This window comes from Triticum aestivum, chromosome 6B (genome assembly GCF_018294505.1).
Source record: "Triticum aestivum cultivar Chinese Spring chromosome 6B, IWGSC CS RefSeq v2.1, whole genome shotgun sequence".
In the NCBI taxonomy this organism is placed as follows: Eukaryota; Viridiplantae; Streptophyta; class Magnoliopsida; order Poales; family Poaceae; genus Triticum; species Triticum aestivum.
The window spans coordinates 718,938,648-718,959,854 of NC_057810.1; the positions used below are offsets into that span (position 1 = coordinate 718,938,648).

General features: G+C 46.0%; 2 protein-coding genes and 1 long non-coding RNA gene across 4 annotated transcripts; 2 read left to right on the plus strand and 1 right to left on the minus strand.

The window, feature by feature from the left end:
- Positions 1 to 1,166: 1,166 nt before the first annotated feature.
- LOC123139987 (uncharacterized) lies at positions 1,167 to 2,927 on the plus strand. The gene is made up of 2 exons (XR_006469716.1): positions 1,167 to 2,125; positions 2,347 to 2,927. It is a non-coding gene; the product is annotated as an uncharacterized lncRNA (long non-coding RNA).
- Positions 2,928 to 7,017: 4,090 nt separating this feature from the next.
- Positions 7,018 to 8,497, plus strand: LOC123139989 (4-coumarate--CoA ligase-like 7). Its single transcript, XM_044559720.1, has 2 exons — positions 7,018 to 8,254; positions 8,360 to 8,497. The coding sequence occupies exons 1-2, from the start codon at positions 7,119 to 7,121 to the stop codon at positions 8,475 to 8,477; spliced, it is 1,254 nt and encodes a 417-aa protein (XP_044415655.1). The 5' UTR covers positions 7,018 to 7,118; the 3' UTR covers positions 8,478 to 8,497.
- On the minus strand, positions 8,488 to 14,280 carry LOC123139988 (acyl-CoA-binding domain-containing protein 4). Of its 2 annotated transcripts, XM_044559717.1 has the most exons (14): positions 13,936 to 14,280; positions 13,377 to 13,454; positions 13,165 to 13,290; positions 12,981 to 13,050; positions 12,122 to 12,183; positions 11,909 to 12,048; positions 11,683 to 11,809; positions 11,129 to 11,243; positions 10,940 to 11,028; positions 10,707 to 10,790; positions 10,122 to 10,451; positions 9,949 to 10,008; positions 9,662 to 9,840; positions 8,488 to 8,898 (listed from the first exon to the last, which is right to left on the minus strand). In XM_044559717.1, coding segments are annotated over exons 1-14 (1,593 nt in total). In that variant the 5' UTR covers positions 14,068 to 14,280; the 3' UTR covers positions 8,488 to 8,897. The 2 variants fall into 2 exon arrangements, with proteins under 2 accessions (XP_044415652.1, XP_044415654.1); XM_044559719.1 differs by lacking the exon at positions 8,488 to 8,898 and having other exon boundaries at positions 9,661 to 9,840.
- Between the last annotated feature and the right edge of the window lie 6,927 nt (positions 14,281 to 21,207).

Sequence of the window (21,207 nt, forward strand, 5' to 3'; positions counted from 1 at the left end):
CCCCGGCCCTCGACCCTCCCCGGCCTTGTCTGCTCTTCCAGTCGATCTGAAATACAAAACATTTTTTTTCACATACATAATGAACCGCGGGTTAATTACTTAAAACCACAGGGCACTTTTTGCAAAAAGTGCATGACGACGGACGACAGAAACCCAATTCTCTTTATTATTGAAAAAATTATTACTAGCACAAATGCCCGTGCGTTGCAACGGGAGAAAATAAATATATATAATACATACCTAACTCAGTAAGCATGTCATCTTCAGCAGTGTCCGGTAACTGTGTTATACTATCCAAATCCTTCTCATACGTCCGGAAGAACAATCCAGCCACTGTCCAGAAAGAAGAGGAGGAAAAAAAGCCAACCAAACCCCACTTTGTCCTCGTATAACCATACAGTTGCAAATCACCATTTCAGTAAATATGGGCATCTTCTATTCGTTCCCTTCCTTTAGGCTGGGTTAATTCATTTTCACTTCCTTTCCTTCGATACCTTTTGTTGATCCTCCAAACAGCTTACATATATGATGAACTGGTAATCTAAAAAAAATGATGAACCGGTAGGATTGTATCTAAAATAGGAGGTGAGACAGGACATGAGGTTGTGAGTTCTTATCCTGAAGCTTATTGTCTTTGCTTCATTCAGATTCCACTATTTTAGGATCTTCGGTAGCAAAAAAGTTTATGATACCATTGAGAATCGTCTATTCATAAGAACATGTGCAAGTCAAAATTCAGTCACTCTTTAAATTTATCTGGTCGATACAAAAATTTCTAATGTGTGCAAAAGAATAATACAGATTCAAATCTTCCTAAAAGACGGTGAGGTGCAAAGTGGGTAGAGAATTGTTTTCTAATAAATTGTATAGTCGTGTGTGTAGTGTACATCTCTGTACAGAAGAAGGTTCATAGTTACAAGTCCATAATTCATTTTCGCCTTCCTTTTATGTGAGACCATTTCAGGTCCAAACTTGGTTCCATGATTATGGAAAATGGTTTTGACATGTACCTAGTCGCGCTCAAGAAAAGGCATAGTGCATCGTTTCAGAGTTTTGTTGAATATATGGCCTGCTCGATACGCTTCCAAGAAAAATTCTGCAAATCACAATTGGAACATGTTGGATATATTATGCCACGGAGGGCAGCAGATTTTTGATTTCTCCGAGCACGGTCCATCCTTAGTCCAACATTACAATACCTAGTTTACTCTAGCTGTTCCTAAAGATACCATGACTAATAATCATAACTTGTTTCATCTACAAACCTTTCTCAGTATAGGTACAACACAACTCTATGTTCTGTCCAGGTTTCTGCTCCTTTCCTATGAACTACAGTATAATATTTAATTTATTTCCAAGATCACAGTAACATGAATATCAGCAGATGGCATAAGTTATCCCGCAAAAAAAAGCAGATGGCATAAGTTGGAATTGTTGCCATCAGAGTGCAAGTGTGCCAGCTCGGTACCGTCAAATAATCAACCAGCGCCATTAACGATCACACATAAATCCAAAGGATGAGCACCCGATTTTTTTTTTGTGCTAGCACGCATAGCATCCAGCAGCTTCCAGTCGGTGTACAGCAACAACAATTGATTAAAAAAGCAATAGCAAGCAACAAATCCCCACTGAACGCCCAGTGACTTCCCCTTCTACTCTTCGCCATTCATCTCGTCCTCACCACCCAGCGCCGTTCCGCCTCGATCTTCCTCCTCCTCTACCTCACCTTCAAGCGCTGCTCCTCCTCCTCTTCTGCATCCACCTCACCACCCAGCCACTTCCCGGCTGCCAAAGGTGGCGCGGGAAATTCTGGCAGCATCGGTGTGTGTGTTTGCTGTTGCGGCTGGGGCGGCGGCGGCCTGCTCATCGGCTCACGGGGCCGGAGCGGAGTACCGGTGCAGTGGTGGTGGAGCCCCTCCCGGTGGGTGACTGGGAGCGACGGCGGGCTGCAGGGCTGGCATGCAGTGGCGGCTCGGTTGCTCGCCAGATCTGGCGGCCGGCCAGCACGCTCGGGGCTGGTTGGACCTATGGCGGAGGCGAGGGAGGAGGTCTGGTGGTGCTGCTCGTCTGCCGGTGGCGGAAGGATTCTGGGCGGCTTAGGTGGAATCACCAAGTTTTCTCTTCCGTGAGCTCTTCTCTGTACCATCGTTGGCCATCTCTGTATGAATCAATATGGCAAAATTAGCTCGACCTATCTATTAGGCTGGGCACACCATGGCTGCACCAAATTTTTTCTTTATCTCCATATCGGCTCTTCTCCTTCTTTAGGATTATTATAGCTCAAATGGCATCTCCAATTTTTTCCGTGTATCTTCGGATCGGCTAATTTTTTCTATGTATCTTCAGATCAGCCCTCTCTCCTTCTTTAGGATTATTAGGACTTAGGGTAAGGCGTAGGCGCTGGGACATTGGCGAGCGGCGGCATGGTAAGGGTGCGGCGCCCTAGAGGTGGAAGATGCGATTGGATCGTGGGTCATGCGGCTAGGTAAGCTCGTTTTTTATGTTCTGTCGCTCGTACGATTTGGTCATCTGAGCTGTGCGGGTTGGTTCTCATCCTCGCTTCTCTCTCTGTTTTTTCACGGAGCCGCCATCCTCCCAGCAAGGCTAGGACCGGCGGAGGCCGAGCGGCGGACTGATTTGGTTTGTGGTGGTCGTCGGCTTGCCGGAGAGGGGCGAGGTGGTGACTGTCGACTTGCCGGAGAGGGAGGGGGAGGAGGAGGAGCCGCGGCACGGTCCGTCGGGTGATGGGGCGCGATTGTGGCGGTTGAGAGGACAGGATAAAGAAGGGACGTGCGGCTGGTGTTTTCGCTAGCGAATCGTTATTTTACTTAGGTGCGGATTGCGGGTTGATTTTATGTAAACCGAGGGGCTTTTTTGAAAAACTGCCACGACGACGGACGACCGAAACCCTATTCTCTTTATTATTACTAGTACAAATGCCCGTGCATTGTAACGGGCTTGAGCTGTGATTTATTAATCAACATGATAACTCACACCGGTGGGACATGGAACCATGTTTTACAAAGCTTATTCATAAAACCTTCCTTAGTTAAATATGGGCAACTTTGTTTACCAAACGACACACCCAGCAAACCTTATACTTCGCAAAGTCCTAAAGAAGTTCTTTGTCATTACACACCATTATTTATATCTAGTTCTAATAAATGTCTATATTAATGTTGCACTGATTATTGCTTCTCGGTTGAATTTTTTCGTTAAGAAGCCAATTTGGCATTCTTCTGATTGAAGAGTAGTTCATGGAATAGTCTCCGAATCAGTTTTCTTTTTTTCCTTTCAAAAAAAAAGGTTTTTCTTGATAAAAACAAATACTTTATTAAAAAATAGAAAATAGTGAGTTTTGTTTTAGCATTTGTAAATGCATTTTTTAAATGGAACAACTTTTGGCAATTTTGATCGGTTTTTAAGAAGTGTGAATATATATAACGGTGTACTTATTATAAAACTATTTTTACTAAATTGAGTTTTTTTAGATATATAAGTTTGTTGTTTGGTCGGGAATCGTTATTCTTGTATTTTTCATTATTTGGGCTTGGCCCAAACAAAGCACTTACATAGACACTTCACGTACATAGAGAACACTTTGGTATTAAAAAAGGGAGTGTCTATATTACAATCGACTGAAATTGAATTGGCCTTCAATCAAATATGCCAACCATTAACAATCAGACACAAACGGAAAATAATAACTTGACTGAAAATACAGGCACTACAAACATGGCACGTTATGTATGACCTATGCGCTCTATGATCCATGAGCAAACAATGGAAGGGCCCAAAAAGCAACACCGCCACGTCAGTACTCTCACGACCTTCTCCAGGTTATTGACAATTTTGTTTTCTTCACAACACTTTTGGAAGAAAACCTGAAATTCTCATGACATTATCAAGGATATGAAGTTGCTTGAAACAGGAACAATTCACAGAAAATAACTGACTCAACTACCAGGACGGACAAGATGCTACACAAAACCAGTTTGATGATACAGGACTGTATAACCGTGAAACTGTAAGTTACAGAAATGTACAGCAAGGCAGCAAGCTATAGAAAGCTTCTTTTAATTTATTTTAAAGAACTAACCTTGTACCATGTTTCCAGGTCCCGCAACAAACACAAGGAGATGAAGCCAGTATTGATCCAGCTTCTTCAAATCCCTGGAAAGTAGGACTTCTCGACAATCTAAGCTTAGACAAGGTAATTAAGAAACATCAAGTAGAAACTTAAATGTAAACACATATTCAGGTTGCATCAGCAACAAAATTCCTGAAAAAGGAAAAAAAAGCATACACTTGTAGCAGGTTAGCTGAAGATGAAGGATCCATCATGTTACGAGGAAATTCATACACTTCAGACAATGTGCCATATGTGTGGGACATAAAGAGAGTAATAATGAAGCTAAGAAAAGCATGGATAACCATCAGTTACGGTAGACTAAAAAGGAAGATGAGTATTTAAATGAAGAGGGTATTGAGAATTTATTGGAAAATGGAAATACTGTAGCCCACGAAGGAAATGTCAGGAACACTAAGAGCATTATAATGCCACACCTGGAAATGGAGTTCAACACAAGAGAAGGACAAGAATTCTTCGACTTATATTTGAGCATCGAGAGCAGCAAACAAGAAGAGGAACCATGAATATTAAAGAATCACAATGAACTGTAACAAACATGGCAAAACAAAAGAAGTAGAAAGAGAAAGTATAGTACCTATTAGAAGGACAACAGTTATAGCAAAATCAGAGTGCTAGGTAGTGATGGTGATCTCAGAAAGAGGTGGCCACTGGAAAATTCACTATCAGCTCACTGTAAAAACAACAGTCACAAAAGAACTACTAAAATTTACAGAAGCTATAGGACCATAAATCCATCATCAATGTATTATAAATTAAACACCAGGAAACTCTAATATACATTCAGACAAATTCATGTGATCAAGCATTCTATATGAATTCACTGTACGAACAACAATGACACACTATATGGAGCTACTACAATAAATTGCAAAATCTGTAGGGCAGTGTAAATCCACCATCACCATACTGTAAATTCAAAATCTATAGGACAGTGTAAAACCACCATCACCATACTGTAAATATGCAGCCAGATTAGTTTGTCTGATGAAGTATTACTCGAGCAGTTTAAATGATGTACCTTGCCTACATGGGTGGATGTAATTCCGATGAAGTCGGCAGTGCGGAGAAATTCCGGCCAGGTTGGCAGAACAACGAGATTTCCATGACTTCGGCAGAACGGCAAGACACCAATGTTGAGCACAGACGAAATTGAGATGTGTTTAAAGTATGACCAGCAGCTGCATTCAGCTCAACTTAACTCAGAAAACAAATACGCGCAAAGGGAAATTCAAAAGAAATATAATAATTGATAGAAACCTAGATGAAACTGAGTAAGAAATAGCTCAGATTAAGCATTCATAATTTGATTTTGCAATAAGAATCATAACTTGGTCAGAAAATAAAATACCTAAGACTCTGATGTATGGGTTTGCTCCAACTCCGGAAGATGTTTTTTGGGGGCAGTGTTTTCTATTGCAGGAAGTCTAACACAAGATTGTGCATCAGTTTTATGCCAACTATGTATGGATAAAGTAATATTTACTGAATACAATTCAGAAAAAAATGCCGCCAACTACAGGTAGTACCCAGAAAGCTAGTAGCTACATAGGTTCATGGCATAGCAAGGAAATTCCAATATGTACATATCAACCAAAAACTCTAATTTGAAAGATTGAAAAGCTACACCTGAATGCATCTGTAAGACAGGACGAAAACTAATGTTCTACAAGGGAAAGAAAGAGGTCGCGGGTCAGCAATCGCAAGATGACCTGGGGCTTGGCGTGACCACATGATGCAAGGGGCTGCAACTCCGGCTAGCCACCGGCGAGCAGCATCAGGACCACCGCTCCCTTCTCTCTCCCTCTAGCCTCCCATCTTCTTCCCATCCTCTCTTTTCTCCGCCGCTCATCTCTCTATTCTCTCACCGGCGTCGGCCATGTCGCACCCGCCAGCCTCGTGCCACCAATATTAGCATTTGCAGCAGCTATAAGCTCAGCAGAATTGTCATCAATCATGTCTATGTCATCTTCCATCTCACATTCACCTGCTAGAAGTGGATGCAGCAAGAGAGGAGACATACAAGCAACAACTGCTGATGGAGTCATTCGATTCTCAGTAGTATGAGAAGCAACAATGTGCATCATCCTCAAAATTGTACAGACATCATGTTTATGAGCTAATTGAAAAATTAACCTAATTACTGAAAAGGGGAGCTCTCCTCTATGTTGCACCCATGAAAGGGGTGGATGGGTGGATCCAGATCGAGCACACACACACACAAACAGAGGAGGATCGGGAGGTGCTACCTCGAGGGAGTTGGTCGGTCGATGGAGAGCGGCAGTGATAGAGAGGGGAAAGATGAGTTGGGGAAGGTGCGGCGCCGGCGTTGATTGTCGCCGGCAGTGGAAAGCCACAGGGGTGGAGGCACGTCGGGTAGGGGTGGGAGCGGCGGCGTTGGTCGGCAGTGGCGACGCACGGCGGAGGGGCGGGGGGCGGTGGTGGCGGCGCACGGCGGCGTGGCACGGGACGGTGGCGCAAGGCGGAGGGGCGGGGCCCGGTGGTGGCGGCGCGCGGCGGCATAGCAGGGGGCGGCGGCGCACTGTTGGTGGAGACGGAAAGTAAGGTCGTGGGTCTCGGGTCGTTTTTTTTTCTCACCCGCACCGATTCGGCTCGAATGTAATAATAGGACTGCGGGTTGATTTTGAAGAAACACGGGGACTTTTTTGCAAAACCTCCACGACGGACGAAGCCATACCTGGTTTATTAGTATATATATATATAGGTAAAGAGGTAAAGATAAAGATAAAGATAAAGAGGTAAAGATAAAGACTAGGAACGCACCACCGTATCGGTAGAAGACAGACGCAAGGGACACAAGAGTAGTCAGTAGTGGGCCCAAAGGACGGTATATCTCCTGAAGATACCGTGCACCACCCATGCACGCACCAGAGCGCGGGCGGCGGCATCGTGGCTGCCGTCCCCGGCCGGACGACGCCACCGGACAAGCCTCCCCGCGGACTCCACGATGCCGCCCGCGCGCCAAAACCGAGCCGACCGCGCTTTTAAAACTCACCAATCCGCCCCCGCGATACACCCCACACGGACGGACGGAGCTCGCGACATGGAGGCCGAGACGCTCGAGTGCGGCGGCGACGCGGCGGCGTTCGTGCTCTCGCGCCTGCCGCACCCGGACGACGCGGCGGCCGGGGCGCGCGCGGCCTACGTCAACGCCGCCACGGGCCGCGCGCTCTCCTTCGCGGGCCTGAGCGGCGCCGCGCTCTCGCTCGCCTCCGCGCTGCGCCTCGGGCTCGGCCTCCGCCGCGGCGACGCCGTCCTCGTGGCGCTCCCCGCGCCCGACGACGACCCGCTGCTGCTCCCGCCCGTCCTCCTTGGCGTCCTCGCGGCCGGCTGCGTGGCCGTCCTCGCTGCCCCGGGCGCCAGGGTAGACGCCGTGGCGCGGGAGTCCGGCGCCGCGATCATCGTCGGCGCGCCGGGGACGGGCGGCGGCCTGCCGCTGCTGCTCATGTCGAGGTCGTCGGACCCACGGACTGTGTCCGTGGAGGAGCTCATGGAAGGCGGCGACCCGGCCGCGCTCGACGCCGTCGCCGCAGACCGGCCAGACCACTGGGACCCGGCCCTCGTGGTCCACTGCTCGTCGGCGACCAACAAGGTGGCCATGACGCACGCCGACCTGATCGCCGCCGTGGCTGGCGTGGCCTCACCCGACGAAGACCGGGTCTGCCTTGCCACACTCCCGGCGTGGGGAACCAGCGTCCACGGCGGCGTGGCACTGCTCGCCCTCGGGCTCCCGGCGGCCGGAGCCACCACGGTGCTCCTGCCGCCTTCCTCCGACCTGCGGGCCGCGGTGGCCGCCCATGGCGCCACCGACGTCGTGGCGACCCCCGAGGCGGCCGCAGCGCTCTTTGCTCCCGGGCTGCCGCAGGGGAAGCTCGCCACGCTGCGGAGGGTGATAGTGGTGACGCCGCTCGCAGATGACGCACGGCAGGCGTTCCGCCGCAGGCTATCGTGGGTCGATCTGGCTGAGATATCCGGCGCGCTGGAGATGGGAGCAGCGACGGCGGAGTCGCCGGAGCAGGTGAAGGTGGCTCCTGCACCTCTGGGGCCTCTGCTGCTCGTGCAACCTGATGCTGCAGCCACACAGTAAGATTGCCCTGAGCCCCTGACTCTATACACATTACCAATTTGCCACACAATCCAGAGAATTACTACATCACTTAACCATCTATACATGTTCAAATATTTCAGGCTGAAGGGCAAAATACCAGACCAAATGCCATCGCCAAGCGAGGCTACCTCTCTGGTAAGAATCCATTTATGCACTGAACAAACCAAATTTATATATAAAAAAAAAACCGGCACATAACACTCACACCTGAACCAGAAGTATGTAAATTTACGCTATAAACAATGTATTTTCCACCCAGTCGCCTGAACCAATGAGCATATTTGTATACCAACTCCAGAAAGGTTAAAACAAAAAACAAGAGCTAACATCCCCAGCCAATTATATTTCCAGTCCGGTACAATCTTAGGTATACTTGTCATATATATGGTACCACCATGCTTTTGCTGTGCAATGTCTAAACAGGCCGCCTACGGAAAATTTCTACCAGGTGTCGCCGCTTCAGAAGATCCAAAAGACTGTTCTCAGTGACGCCTTCGCAAAATCAGTCGCGGGCAAGTTCTTGAGGAGGAGCCCGGTGGCCTGCGACAAACAAGCCGTCTCAAAACTGTAGCAGCTTCGCCTCCGTTTCGCTGCTGGGTGGCTGCCTGTCTTGAAGGACCTGGCATATAGAATGCTTAAAGAGTTACAAGTGCTCCCGGAAGTTGTACTATCACATATCGAGCCATACGAAAAATTGAAAGGGGGTCTGTAAAAGGAGAACCGATAGTTTTTACGGACTCTAGTTTAGCGAAATCAAGGTTGTCTTGGTGGACCTGACATATAATGCTTAAAGAGTTACATACACTCTTTGTAAGTTCAATTATGAAATATTGAGCAAGTTGAGCAGAGGTGGCCTCAACGGTAGGGAAATCAGTATAACACGGGTCAAATACATGAAACGGAATGCAGCTTTGGAATACATTTACATTTCTCTGCCTCCAGGATTTTGCTGTCCTTGGTTCTGTAAGCATACAAGAAACTGTTTCGGGAAGAAAAAAAAATAGAGAGAGATAAACGTCAAAAATCTAAACTAGGGCACAAGATTTCATCATACATGAGTTGCATATATGTGCGGTAACACTTTGTTAAGAAAAGTTTGTTTCCTGGTTCTCTTTCCATAAAGCAGCATAGATGCCAAAAAAATGCAGGCAATCACCCTTTAATGTTCATTTCACAAATCATTCTACATTACGCATTAACTATTTGCTTACATAATATATGATCTAGAACCATGCATTGTATCCTTGAAAGCAGGGATCACATCAACCTCTACAAAATTCTTGCGCAAAATGATAACCATGAAGCTCTGACAATAGCTTAGCACAGTAACACATAAGTACATCAGATATTTTTCCATTCAAGCATGTTGCACGCAGACTTACTATTCATTGTCGGAGACCTCTGCACTTCCTCCCACCCACTTCCACACGCCCCCTGATTTCCGTCTCTGAGAAGTCGTCATGGTTTGTTCCGCCTGAGATATTTGTTGCTGCAAGGCTTCCAGTTCATTTTCCAGAGAACTAGCAGACTCCAACCTTTTATGCGCAGCAGCAATTTGGGACTGAATTGACCAGAGAAAAGAAGAGGTAAGCAATCAGCAGCATAAAAAGGAGAATTGAAAATACATGTGTCCACGCTCAGAACTAATTATAGTACGCAAGTTCAGAACCTCCAGTTTCTGGCATCTTGAACCCTCAGCAGCTAGCTGATTCTCAACTGATCTAAGTTCCTTCATAAGAAAAATAAAAAACAGTGGAAATTCGTATGGTGAATAAGAATGTCCTTCTGCAGTATGGAAAGAAAGTTTGCACTCTCAAAGAAACAAATGGAATGACAGTTTACCTTTGTCAATTCATTGTGGGACAACTTCACCACATCTAGTTTATCCTTTAGCTTTGAGTTTTCAGTGCGAACTTCTGCCAGTCGAGACTCTAGTTCTCCTTTCTCCCCATTAAGTGCATCAATTTCGGCAACCATTTCTTTGGAAGAACTTCCAGGTTCAGCTCTCTTCACATCCAAATCATCAGTAGCAACAATATCTTTAGTTTTCTCATCAGTAGCAGTTATTGCAGCATAGGCAGCTTTCACAGAAGCTGCAGCAGCAGCGGCTGCTGGAGATTGGAAAAGCCGAGGTTGCACAAAGTTTCTTGGTTTGGGTTTCATCACAAAGATCTGCAGTAGTGTCATTTTTTTCATTAGGCGTATGCTTAACTGAAACAAAGCGCACTAAAAATTGCTAACGGAAACAAAGAGTACTGAAAAGGGAAAAAAGAAGAATATGTAACTTCACCCTAAACCCAAAAACCCCAACTAGAGGGACCACACAGAGACAATGGCATGACAACAGCCATCAAAAGAGAAAATCCTACAGGTGGATCATTTTGAACAAAATACTATGCATGGTCGTTATTTGCTCAAAGCAAATACCTCATTGTTGTACTTCCCATTGTAACCACCAAAGGCAATTAGAAACTTTTCGCCATCAACTGTGGTTGAACAAAGAGTGAGGCCCTGAAAAATATGTTAAGAAGTCATGATTCACCACATGATGAAAAGCTAAAGCTCTAAATATTCATAGTTATGCACTTCCTAGAACATGAATTTGTATGACCAATCTTTATGACTGAACATGTCAGCAGCAATGTGCAAATACTGCTTACCTCACAAGCAAGTGGATCTCGAACTGACACACTAGTGACCACAGACCAGACAAACTTGGAAGCGTTCATTACGATTGTATCAGTGGAACCTACAACATGTGCATTTCCTTAGATACCGGAGCTGAAAGAACAGCACAAAAGGAATTTAATAAAAACATATAAATACTGTATCATGCATCCAGGCATTACCACTGGCATTATCTCCACCACCAACTATGTACCAATCTTCGTCAATCATCATACCAGCATGGCCACTCCTAGGAGTTATATGTGCACCTTGAGTGTCAGGTTGAGACCACTCCAGCTGTTACAATTAAACGTTATTTACGTAAACTTATCAGTCGAATCCTAAAGACGTGTTAAATTTGGCTCAAGAGGAAAAGCCCTCTAAAGTATCCCTTATGTGTACAGTACAACATAATATGATAAGCATATCTGCATGTCATTTCATGATGCATTGATATGTAGTTAGCGATAGTGAAATGGAGTTGGATCCTAGTCATTTGATTGGAACAGTTTAACCCTGCAGTTACTATTAACTTGATAAAATTTTGACTTGCAACTCCTGCTACAACCTAGAACAATTAATGTGGAGAACTTTGACGATCTTTAATGGGTTTACAAAGAACAACTAAATATCAGCTAATTTATCAAATAAACTTTGGCTTTGCAGATTTACAGAATGTGAGTTGATGCACAAGTGTACTTGTATAGCAAAATACATAAGAGCATTCAGTGCTTACAGTTTGCAAGTCAAGTAAGTACAGATCGTTGAAGCATGTGGAGTGAGAGGAACCGCCAAAGATTAAAAGATAATGTTCAGCATAAACAGCAGCCGAATGATCATACCTAGGAGCTGGGCCACCTTTTCTGTTTCACAATAACAAACAGAACGATGAATTCAGCATTCAGCAAGTGGTTAGAAATACCTTAAGCGATATTTAGCATAACTAATAAGTAAACTCTTACTCTGTTTTAACTTCTTCCCAAATCATTGTCTCCAAGTCAAGTACATGAAGATCACTCAGAAGCCTCCTCTTATTATCCTCTCCACCAAACATTATTAATCGAGAACCGACTAGTGTTACAGATTGCCCACCTCGAGCCATCTGGTGGAGGGAGGATTCAGAACATGTTCTCCAGTAAATTAATGTATAACCACAGGAGAGACAAGATTCTTACTGGGACTTTTCCATATGTATCAACAGCAGACCAGCTATTTGTTTCCAGATCGATAAACCAAACTGCAGGCAGAAATACAATGCAATCAGTTCTAGTACTTGTAAAGTCATCTGGAAGATAACTCCAAAACATGAAGAGGCAATGTTAAAGCACATATCATTATGCTAAAATATATTAGGTGTTAGAAAGAGGCAACATTCTTTGTCAAGCAACCGGCAGGAGCGCTGCCTTTCATGGAGAAAAATAGAGGTAATAATCACAAACACAGGGCCATGTCATTATGGGGAACATGCCGATACCCCCTGGATACACTGGGTGACTACTCATGGTCGTGGGCCTTCGCTACACAGAGCTGCCAAACCAAAGGCAATGGAAACTGGAAAGAGGCAATTTTTGGAATTTGGGGAAAATGTAACTTGTGAAATTGAGATGAAGCATGTTGATTCACTACAAGTTTAACACGTGATTAATCAGCATGTAAACAGCACAATGAAATGAAATAAATGTATCCATTATAATACCACAAACAGTAATTGAGAATCATCCCTGTAGTACTGCTTATTTTTCAAATCTGAAATTTCGCCAGATGCATATGGACTGACATAGACTAAGAAATAATCCACCTTAAAGTGAAATATGTGCACACATCCGTTCATGTACGACACTAGAACAACTCTATGATCGTGCAACTTACAACATTTAGGGGTGTCAACAAATATGTCATAGTTTTCGGTGGTGGTGCGGAACCATAAAGTGATAGTCGAACTATTACTAGGTATGTTTAAGCAAAGCCATGACCCGGAATTTGCTGCTCAACGTTTTAGTATGAACCAAGAAAGAGGGAAATCCAAAGAAGCACCTGAAACCTTATTCGATGTTGATGCTCTGGAGTTCCCAGCTACAACCAGAAGCATGTTCCTCCACTCGACCTGAATGAAAACACTAGTCAGCATAAAAAATGACACTCTTTCGCTCAAAAGGTTTAACGATGCTTAGGAAAAGTTTAGTTAATTCTCCGCAGAAATGGAAGATGATATCATTACCATACTATGGCTTGCTAATGCTGGGAACGGCTGGTTTCCGGCATTATTTTCAAGATTCAGCTGGTTTGAATCTCGACTAGGACTTAACAGTAACGCTGACCACTTGGACGTCCTGAAATCAAAGACCTGCCAAAATTGCAATTGTTAGGATATGTTTCAGGTGATGAAGGAACAGAGGGGATATGATGAGTAAACATGCGTGAGTGCCAAACCTGAACATCTGACAGAGAGCGCCCATTCCGGCTTCCCCCGACCACGTACAGCTTGTCTTGAACCACCTCCGCGGCATGCTGTCATGTATTTAGCACCTCCGTACTCAGTAGTCATTACAGAATAAACAAAACGCAATGCAAGGAAGTCGCGCAGCACGAAGGAACACTGGATCGGCACGCCGGCCAGTCATATGATCCTTGGCGTACATTACGTCTGAAGATTTGATAAGCATGTTTTTGCCGTGTCAAGTTTAGATCACAGTGCGCAACAATAACTTGAGTAACTTGCTAACTCCTGTCCTGATAAACTCCCCTGTTTCGATCAGCTAGCCGAAGAGAGCGGGACAGGACGGAAATGACCGTCTGCCTCTACCCTGAACATTCCTCGTGCGCATGAACGCGGTGCCTAGTCACATCTCGCATCCCATGTATTCGATCCCAGCATCCCTACGCACGAGCCAATGGCTACGGGGCGGATCAGGACGGGACAACAGGGCAGATCACTGATATCAGAGACAGGAACCGCGACGGCCAAATCGGAGGAGAATTGCGCGCGCACCTTGTAGCGGGCGGAGGGGCGGGCGGAGCCCTGGGCGGGGCGGAGCAGGACCCAGCGGTCGTGCGGCGCCGCCGCGAGGCCGGGCCCCTCCTCGCCGCCGTTGATGGCGCCCTCCTCCTCCTCCACCCCCATTCCTCCGCCTCGCTCCGGCAGGAATCGAGATCGCGGGTCGGGCGGAGGGAAGGAAGGGAGGAAGCTTCGGTGCCGCGGCGCGCGTCGGTGGCCGGCGGATTGACTTGGTCGGCTCGTCGGATCTGGAGCGGTTTTAAACCCGGGAAAGCGATTAGGGTGTGCCGGGGAGGAGAGTGGAGCGGTGGTGGACTCGTCGTCGCTGCCTACCTTCGCCGCTTTGCGTACCTGTCACGTCCCTTCTTCTTACAAGAGACGCATGTGCGTCAACGCAACAGCGAAGGCGTATTTCGTCTCATCAAAAAGAAAAAAAGCGAAGGCGTAGGCATATTCCGTCCGATGCGTAAACGCGCATCAAAGGCGCCTCTCCCAATACCGAGTCTTTGCAGCACAAGGATGACTCTTACTTGGGTTTTTTTTTTTTTTGCGAACTCAAACTTTGTATTACTCAATCAAGGTCTCATTACAATCCTCATCAACTAACTCCAAAACTTCAGGAGGACCTGATCCTAACCAAGTCATAGTCCTATTATTAAGACGACCAAAAGCAGCTAATTTGTCACTCGCTTTATTCTGCGAGCGAGCGACATGAGTAATACAAATTTGATGTGAATTCACCAACTCTCTAATCTCATTCACCAACGAAGAATAAACCGATCGATCGATAGACCCACATGTGATCATAGACACCGCAACCATAGAGTCCAACTCGACCTGGATCGGCAAAGTTGTGCGTTGTATCGAGGACGACAATCCCTCCAAATAGGCACATAATTCCGCCTCCAACGCATCTCTCCAAGATAATAATGCCCTGCAAGCTGAGAAGATGATTTTTCCTGATTCGTCCCGCAATATCATGCCCGCTCCAGCTTCATTGCTTGACACAAACGCATCATCCGTGTTCAGTTTTGTCCATCCCTAATTAGGTTTTATCCATCTAGGCAACATGACATTATGACTAACCGCCTGAACCCTGGTATGCAATGTAGTGGAAGCTTTACCTTTCCCTGGATCAGCTCCATTGTCATTTTTGATGGCCAATAGTGAGTCCATATAGCCCTGGAGAAACCTAACCGACACGTCCATTAGCGGAGCCGGTTTGTGATGCACCACCTCATTGCGTATATACCAGCTCCGCCAGAAAACAAGAAGAAGCGTACATCTTTCCATCTCATTTCTCTGTGCTAGTAACTGTAGTAGCCACTCCTTCCCACAATTTACTATTGATTGTAGTTAAGGAAGTCTCCATATTTTCGCCATTTTTACATATAGATCTCTGCCAAATTGACAGTTCAAAAACGGGTGAAAGTTGTCCTCCGTCTCAAGCCCACAAACTGGGCAAACATCTGTAATTTCCAGTCCAATCTTATGCTTGTTTTTCCATGTTGGCAGCCCATCAGTCGCAACCCTCCATGCAAAATTCGCCACTGAAGGCGGGACACCACAGTTCCAAATAAACTTCCAGCAGCTCCTTGCTCCCGACGGCGCTGAACTAGTTGACGCAGCAGTAGCTTTGTGGGCCTCGTCAAACGCCAAGTGATAAGCACTTTTTACAGAAAAAACACCGAATTTGTCAGGCCCCCACGCAATGACATCTTCTTCTCGCCTCGGGGAGACTCTGATTTTCAAGATCTCCAACACATCTGCTTGCATGAAATATTGGTTGAGAGTCTGAACCTTCCAAGATCCATTTTCATTCAACAAGTCGGACACATAGCGAATACGACACACACCCTGCCTTGAGATCGGTTTATAAGAAAAAGACCGTGGAATCCAACTGTCCCTCCACACTCAAATGCTTCTTCCATTGCCCACTCTCCATATCAATCCTTTCTTCAATAGCTCCAAACCATGACTAATAGCCGACCAGGATGAAGAAGCATTACCAGAAAACACCGTGTCTTCGAGCTTACCAACCGTGTAGTATTTTGATTTAAGCAAACATGCACACAAACTCTCAGGCCTTGTTAACAGTCTCCAGGCCTGTCGAGCCAACAGGGCTTGGTTAAACAGACGAAAGTCTCGAAAACCGACACCCCCCTCTCTTTGGGCTGCATAAGATGATCCCATCCCTTCCAATGAACCTTCCTCTTGCCCTTCTCCGACCCCCAATAGAAATTTCTGACCATTCTAGTCAGGTCATCACACACCGAGAACGGTAACTTGAAAACACTCATTAGGTAAGTGGGTAACGCTTGTGCAACAGACTTGATAAGAACCTCTCTTCCCGGTTGCGCCAGATAACCATCACCCCACTGAACAAGTCTTTTGGTCAGACTTGTTTGAAGATTTTGGAACTTTCCTTTAGACATGCGTCCCTCGGGGGTGGGGAGTCCCAAGTACTTCTCTTCAAACACTAAACTTGTAACTTTGAGGACATCCCGTACCTGCTCTTGAACCGTGAACCGGGCACGCTGCACCAAAAAACACCGAGCACTTGTCGTAATTCAGACTTTGGCCCGTGGCCGTACTGTACAGGTCCAAGCTTGCTTTAACCTGCTCTGCTTGATCCCTTGAAGCCTGGAAAAACAACATAGTGTCATCTGCAAACAATAAGTGGGATATGCCTGGTGCTCTTCTACAAATTTTCACGGGTGAAATAACTCCATCCTGCACCCTGCTTCTCAGAATAGCTGAAAGACCATCTGCCACAAATAAGAATAAGAATGGAGAGAGTGGGTCTCCTTGCCGCAGCCCACGCGACGGTGCAAATGAATCCAGGAGAGTTCCATTTAATTTTACTGAGTATCTCACCGACGTGACACACGCCATTATCCAGTCAATCCATCGATGAGAGAAACCCAACCTTTGCATCACTTGCTTCAAGAAAGCCCTATCAACCCGATCATAAGCTTTAGATAAGTCCAACTTATATGCACAAAAACTTTTTGTAGGATCCTTCTCCTATTTAATATAGTGTAAGCACTCAAAGGCAACCAACGCGTTATCTGTAATCATCCTGCCAGGGATAAAGGCACTTTGCTCCACCGAAATTATATCATCCAACAAAGGTCGTAAACGATTAACTAAACACTTGGAAATTACCTTATAGCTCACATTACAAAGACTTATCGGTCTGTAGTCTGACATACGTGAGGGGTTAGATATTTTTGGGATGAGCACAATCGATGTATCATTAACTCCCTCGGGCATATGTCCAGTGCTGAAAAAGTCCCTAACCGCAGCCATCACTCCCTCCTTAACAGTATTCCAGTTCCGTTGGAAAAACCTCGCGAGGAAGCCATCGGGGCCTGGTGCCTTCAAAGGCCCGATCTGAAACAACGCATCCGATATCTCCTTATCCGTGAATGGCGCACACAGCCTATCATTATCAGCCGACGACACCACTCGCTCAAACAAATCCACCACCCCTCTTGCATCTAGGGTGGTATCCGCGGCAAAGATCTTGTGGAAATATTCAGTAGCGATCCTACTCATAGCTGAAAACTCCGTGTGAACTGTTCCAATGCTGTCCGACAGTTCCCTAATTTTATTCTTCCTCGCTCTCCAAACTGCTTTGCTTTGAAAATACTTTGTATTACGATCTCCCTCTTTAAGCCAAGAAATCCGTGATCTCTGCATCCACAACATCTCTTCCTGATATAACAGTTCATTCATTTTATCCATCACTCTTCTTATCTCTTCCCTGTCTGCATTCATATGCATAAGCTCTTCCAGTTGATTTCTTGACTTCGCAAGCTCTCTAGTCACATTGCCAAACTTTTTGCTCCACGGCCCTAAAGCTGTCATGGTTTTAGATAGGGCTTCTCTCAATTGTGAGAGGTTCTGGATCACACCTACAGCTCCCCATGCATCTTCCACCACCTTTGGCAAGGCTGAGTCCCGTTCCCAAAAGACTTCGTATCGTCTACACCTCCCCCTCACCGGGCCTGGGTCCGGCTCTCCCTTAAGAAACACCGCAAGATGATCAGAGCATGGAGATGGTATCTGCTCTACTACAACAAAGGCGAACAGATTGGGCCAATCATTTGTGGCCACTGCCCGATCGAGTCTCACCTTAACATTAGACGATCTGCCCCGTCTGTTATCATAAGTGACCGGTAGGCCTGTGAACCCAAGATCCACAAGCTCACACACCTCCAACATGTCCCTGAAGGCTACCATCTGCGCTTCCGCTCGTGGCGTGATCGAAAGGTGCTCAAAGTCCCACATAGCTTCGTTAAAATCACCAATTACCAACCATGGCAGATTATTAGTAGTTTTCAGTCTCCGTAACTTAGCCCACATTAGGTGTCTGTTTTCCACCCGTGGCTCTCCATACACAAAGGTAGCTCTCCATTCTGGAGCACCCTCCCGGACTTTAATAGCTATATCAATGAATCTAGCATCCTTTTCCAAAATGTTTACCACACATTCTTCACTCCAGTACAAGGCCAAACCACCACTCAAACCATCACTATCCACTCCACAAAAACCCTTAAGGGCCAGCTTGGCTCGGATCCTCTTCATGTTCTCCTCCTTTTGCCTGGTTTCACACAGAAAGACAATCATGGGGGAATGCGACTTACACAACGTCGCTAACTCGCGAACTGTCCGGGTGTTCCCCCCTCCCCGGCAGTTCCAACTTAGGCAATTCATTGGACCCGGCGGTCCTCCTCCCCGGAGGCCGCCATCATAGAAGTGTCCATATCAACTTCCTCCCTCTCCTCCACCCCACCATCACCCTGCTTCCTCCTCTTCACGATTGGTTTTTTGCCCGGCGTGGTGCTTGGATCCGAAGAGCTCCCTACACCCGCTATTTCTCCATACTTCAGCCTTAAAACCGCGTCAGCCACCTTGCCGGCCAGGTTGGGCACACCCTGGCCACGCACATTGACCACACCATCGTCACCAACAAGCCTCTTCCTAGCTGTTCGCTCCTCCGTGTAAGTGCATCTAGTGCCCCTTAGTGATTTTGGTGTATTGAAGACTTATAGGTTAAGGGACTAATGCATTTGTGAGTGTACACAGGTCTATAAGTCTATGAGGAGTTTGATATTTATAGAGAAAGTCGACCCCTAAAAATGAAGTTCTTCAACTGAAGACTTTGATATTCTGAAGACTTTCTGAAGACTTTGAAAGTGAAGAAATTGGTGTGACCTTGAAGACTTGGTATTCATTAGTGGAACATGAAGCGTGAAGACTTTTGTTTTCGTAGTTTCATTTTCTCTTTCTTGAGTCATAGGAAACACCGTACTGTTAAAGGGGGTCGAGGAAATACTAAGGAAAAATTTCCATGTGATGCTCAACTCAAAATCCTACACCTACCAATCCCTTCGAGTGAAGCCTTTGGAAATCTCATACAGTTCAGTCACTTTCTTCAGTGACAGAGACGAAGTTCTTCTGGTCGCTGATGAATTTGTTCTGACTGAGGAGTTAGGAATTCGCCAGTGCGAATTACCTACACAGTGAGGAACATGATAGCCCTGAGGAATTTGAGAGTCAAATTTCCGACCGTTGCTGTGCTGCGCGCCAGCTGTCCCAAAATATCTTATCCACCTAACGGTCATATCATTGAAGGGCATTTATGTCTTATCATGTCGGGCTGCTCCCTAGGCTATAAATAGCCGCCCCCTACAACCACTAGCTGGTTGGCTGCTCCGAGAGAACTTGACACTTGTCATTTGAGAGCAACCCATCCTCCGAGGACTTTGAGCGAAAATCATCAAGTGAGGAAAATCCCAAACCCAAACACCTACAAACCCCAAAGTGATTGAGCATCACTGAAGAAATTGATCCCGCGTGGATCCGACGCTTGTTACCTTTGAAGACTGTGCTTCTTCCAGACGGTTAGGCGTCAAGGTCTAGAGCATCCAAGAGGAATTGTGGATCGCCGAGTGACCAAGTCTGTGAAGGTTTGGAAGTCGCCTGAAGACTTACCACGAGTGATTGGACGGGATCTGTGTGATCTTAGTTCAAGGAGAATACGGTGAGGACTGGGTGTCCTGAGCTGCGTGCTCAGTGACTGGGTGTCCGGGACTGCGTGTCCTCGAGTTTAAATACTCAGCCGCTCCAACCAGACGTACAACTGAGACAGCAGTTGGAACTGGTCTACCAAATCATTGTCTTCACCAACCTAACTGGTTCTATTTCCTCAACCCTTTCATTTCCTCATTACTGTGTTGAGTGTTTGTTCATATCTGTGTTTGAAGACTTTGACTGAAGACTTTCTCAATTTCCTCAGTTCAATTTCTTCAGTCTGTTTGTCTTCATCTTGTGTTATCCTGTGATTACGCTTTTTGTACTCTGTGCTAGTCTTCATTTCATCATGATGACCATGCTTGTATTCTGTTATGCTTACTTCTGAGTACTTATTCCGCTGCTAATAGTTCTTCGCTAAGGAATTTCCTCACCGGCAAATTCCTCAGTGAAGAATTCTTAAAAATCGCCTATTCACCCCCCCTCTAGTCGACATAACGCACTTTCAATTGGTATCAGAGCAAGGTACTCCCTTGTTCTGTGTGATTTTGGTTTAACCGCCTGGAGTTTTAGTTATGTCGACCGCAGGTATGAAGAAAGTGACATGCCCTATCTTTGACGGTCGTGACTATCCCAAGTGGAAGGCCATGATGAGGAAGCGCCTCATGGCAAGGGACAGCGAGCTGTGGACCGTCACTGAGATTGGTCTTACTGATCTATGCAAGTCGGCGAATGCACATGATATTCGCAAATACACTCAACTTGACTGCATGGCGAAGGATATCATCTGTTCCTGCCTATCCAGAGATCAAATCAGGCACATTATGCATCTTTGCAATGCAAAGCTTATCTGGGACCGAATCTCTGATGTCTATGAAGGTCATCGAACTCGTCATGATCCCTGGTTTGAGGACTTCAAGGAATCTCTCAAAACGATGACTTTCGAGCCAGAATCATCATCGTCTGCATCATGTCTCATGGCAAAGGGTGACGAGGTAACCGAATGTTCCTCATCTGAATTTAGTGACTGTGAATCTGATGATGATGAATCTGATGATGATATTGAACCTTGCTATACCAAACTTGTTTGCATTGCCACCAAACAACAACATGCCTTGGAAAAGGTTCAAAACATGCTAGCTAAGAGTGATGATATGTTATGTGAAGAAATGGATCGCACTAAAGCCCTGACTGAAAATCTTCAGAGACTTCAGTCCAGGCTTG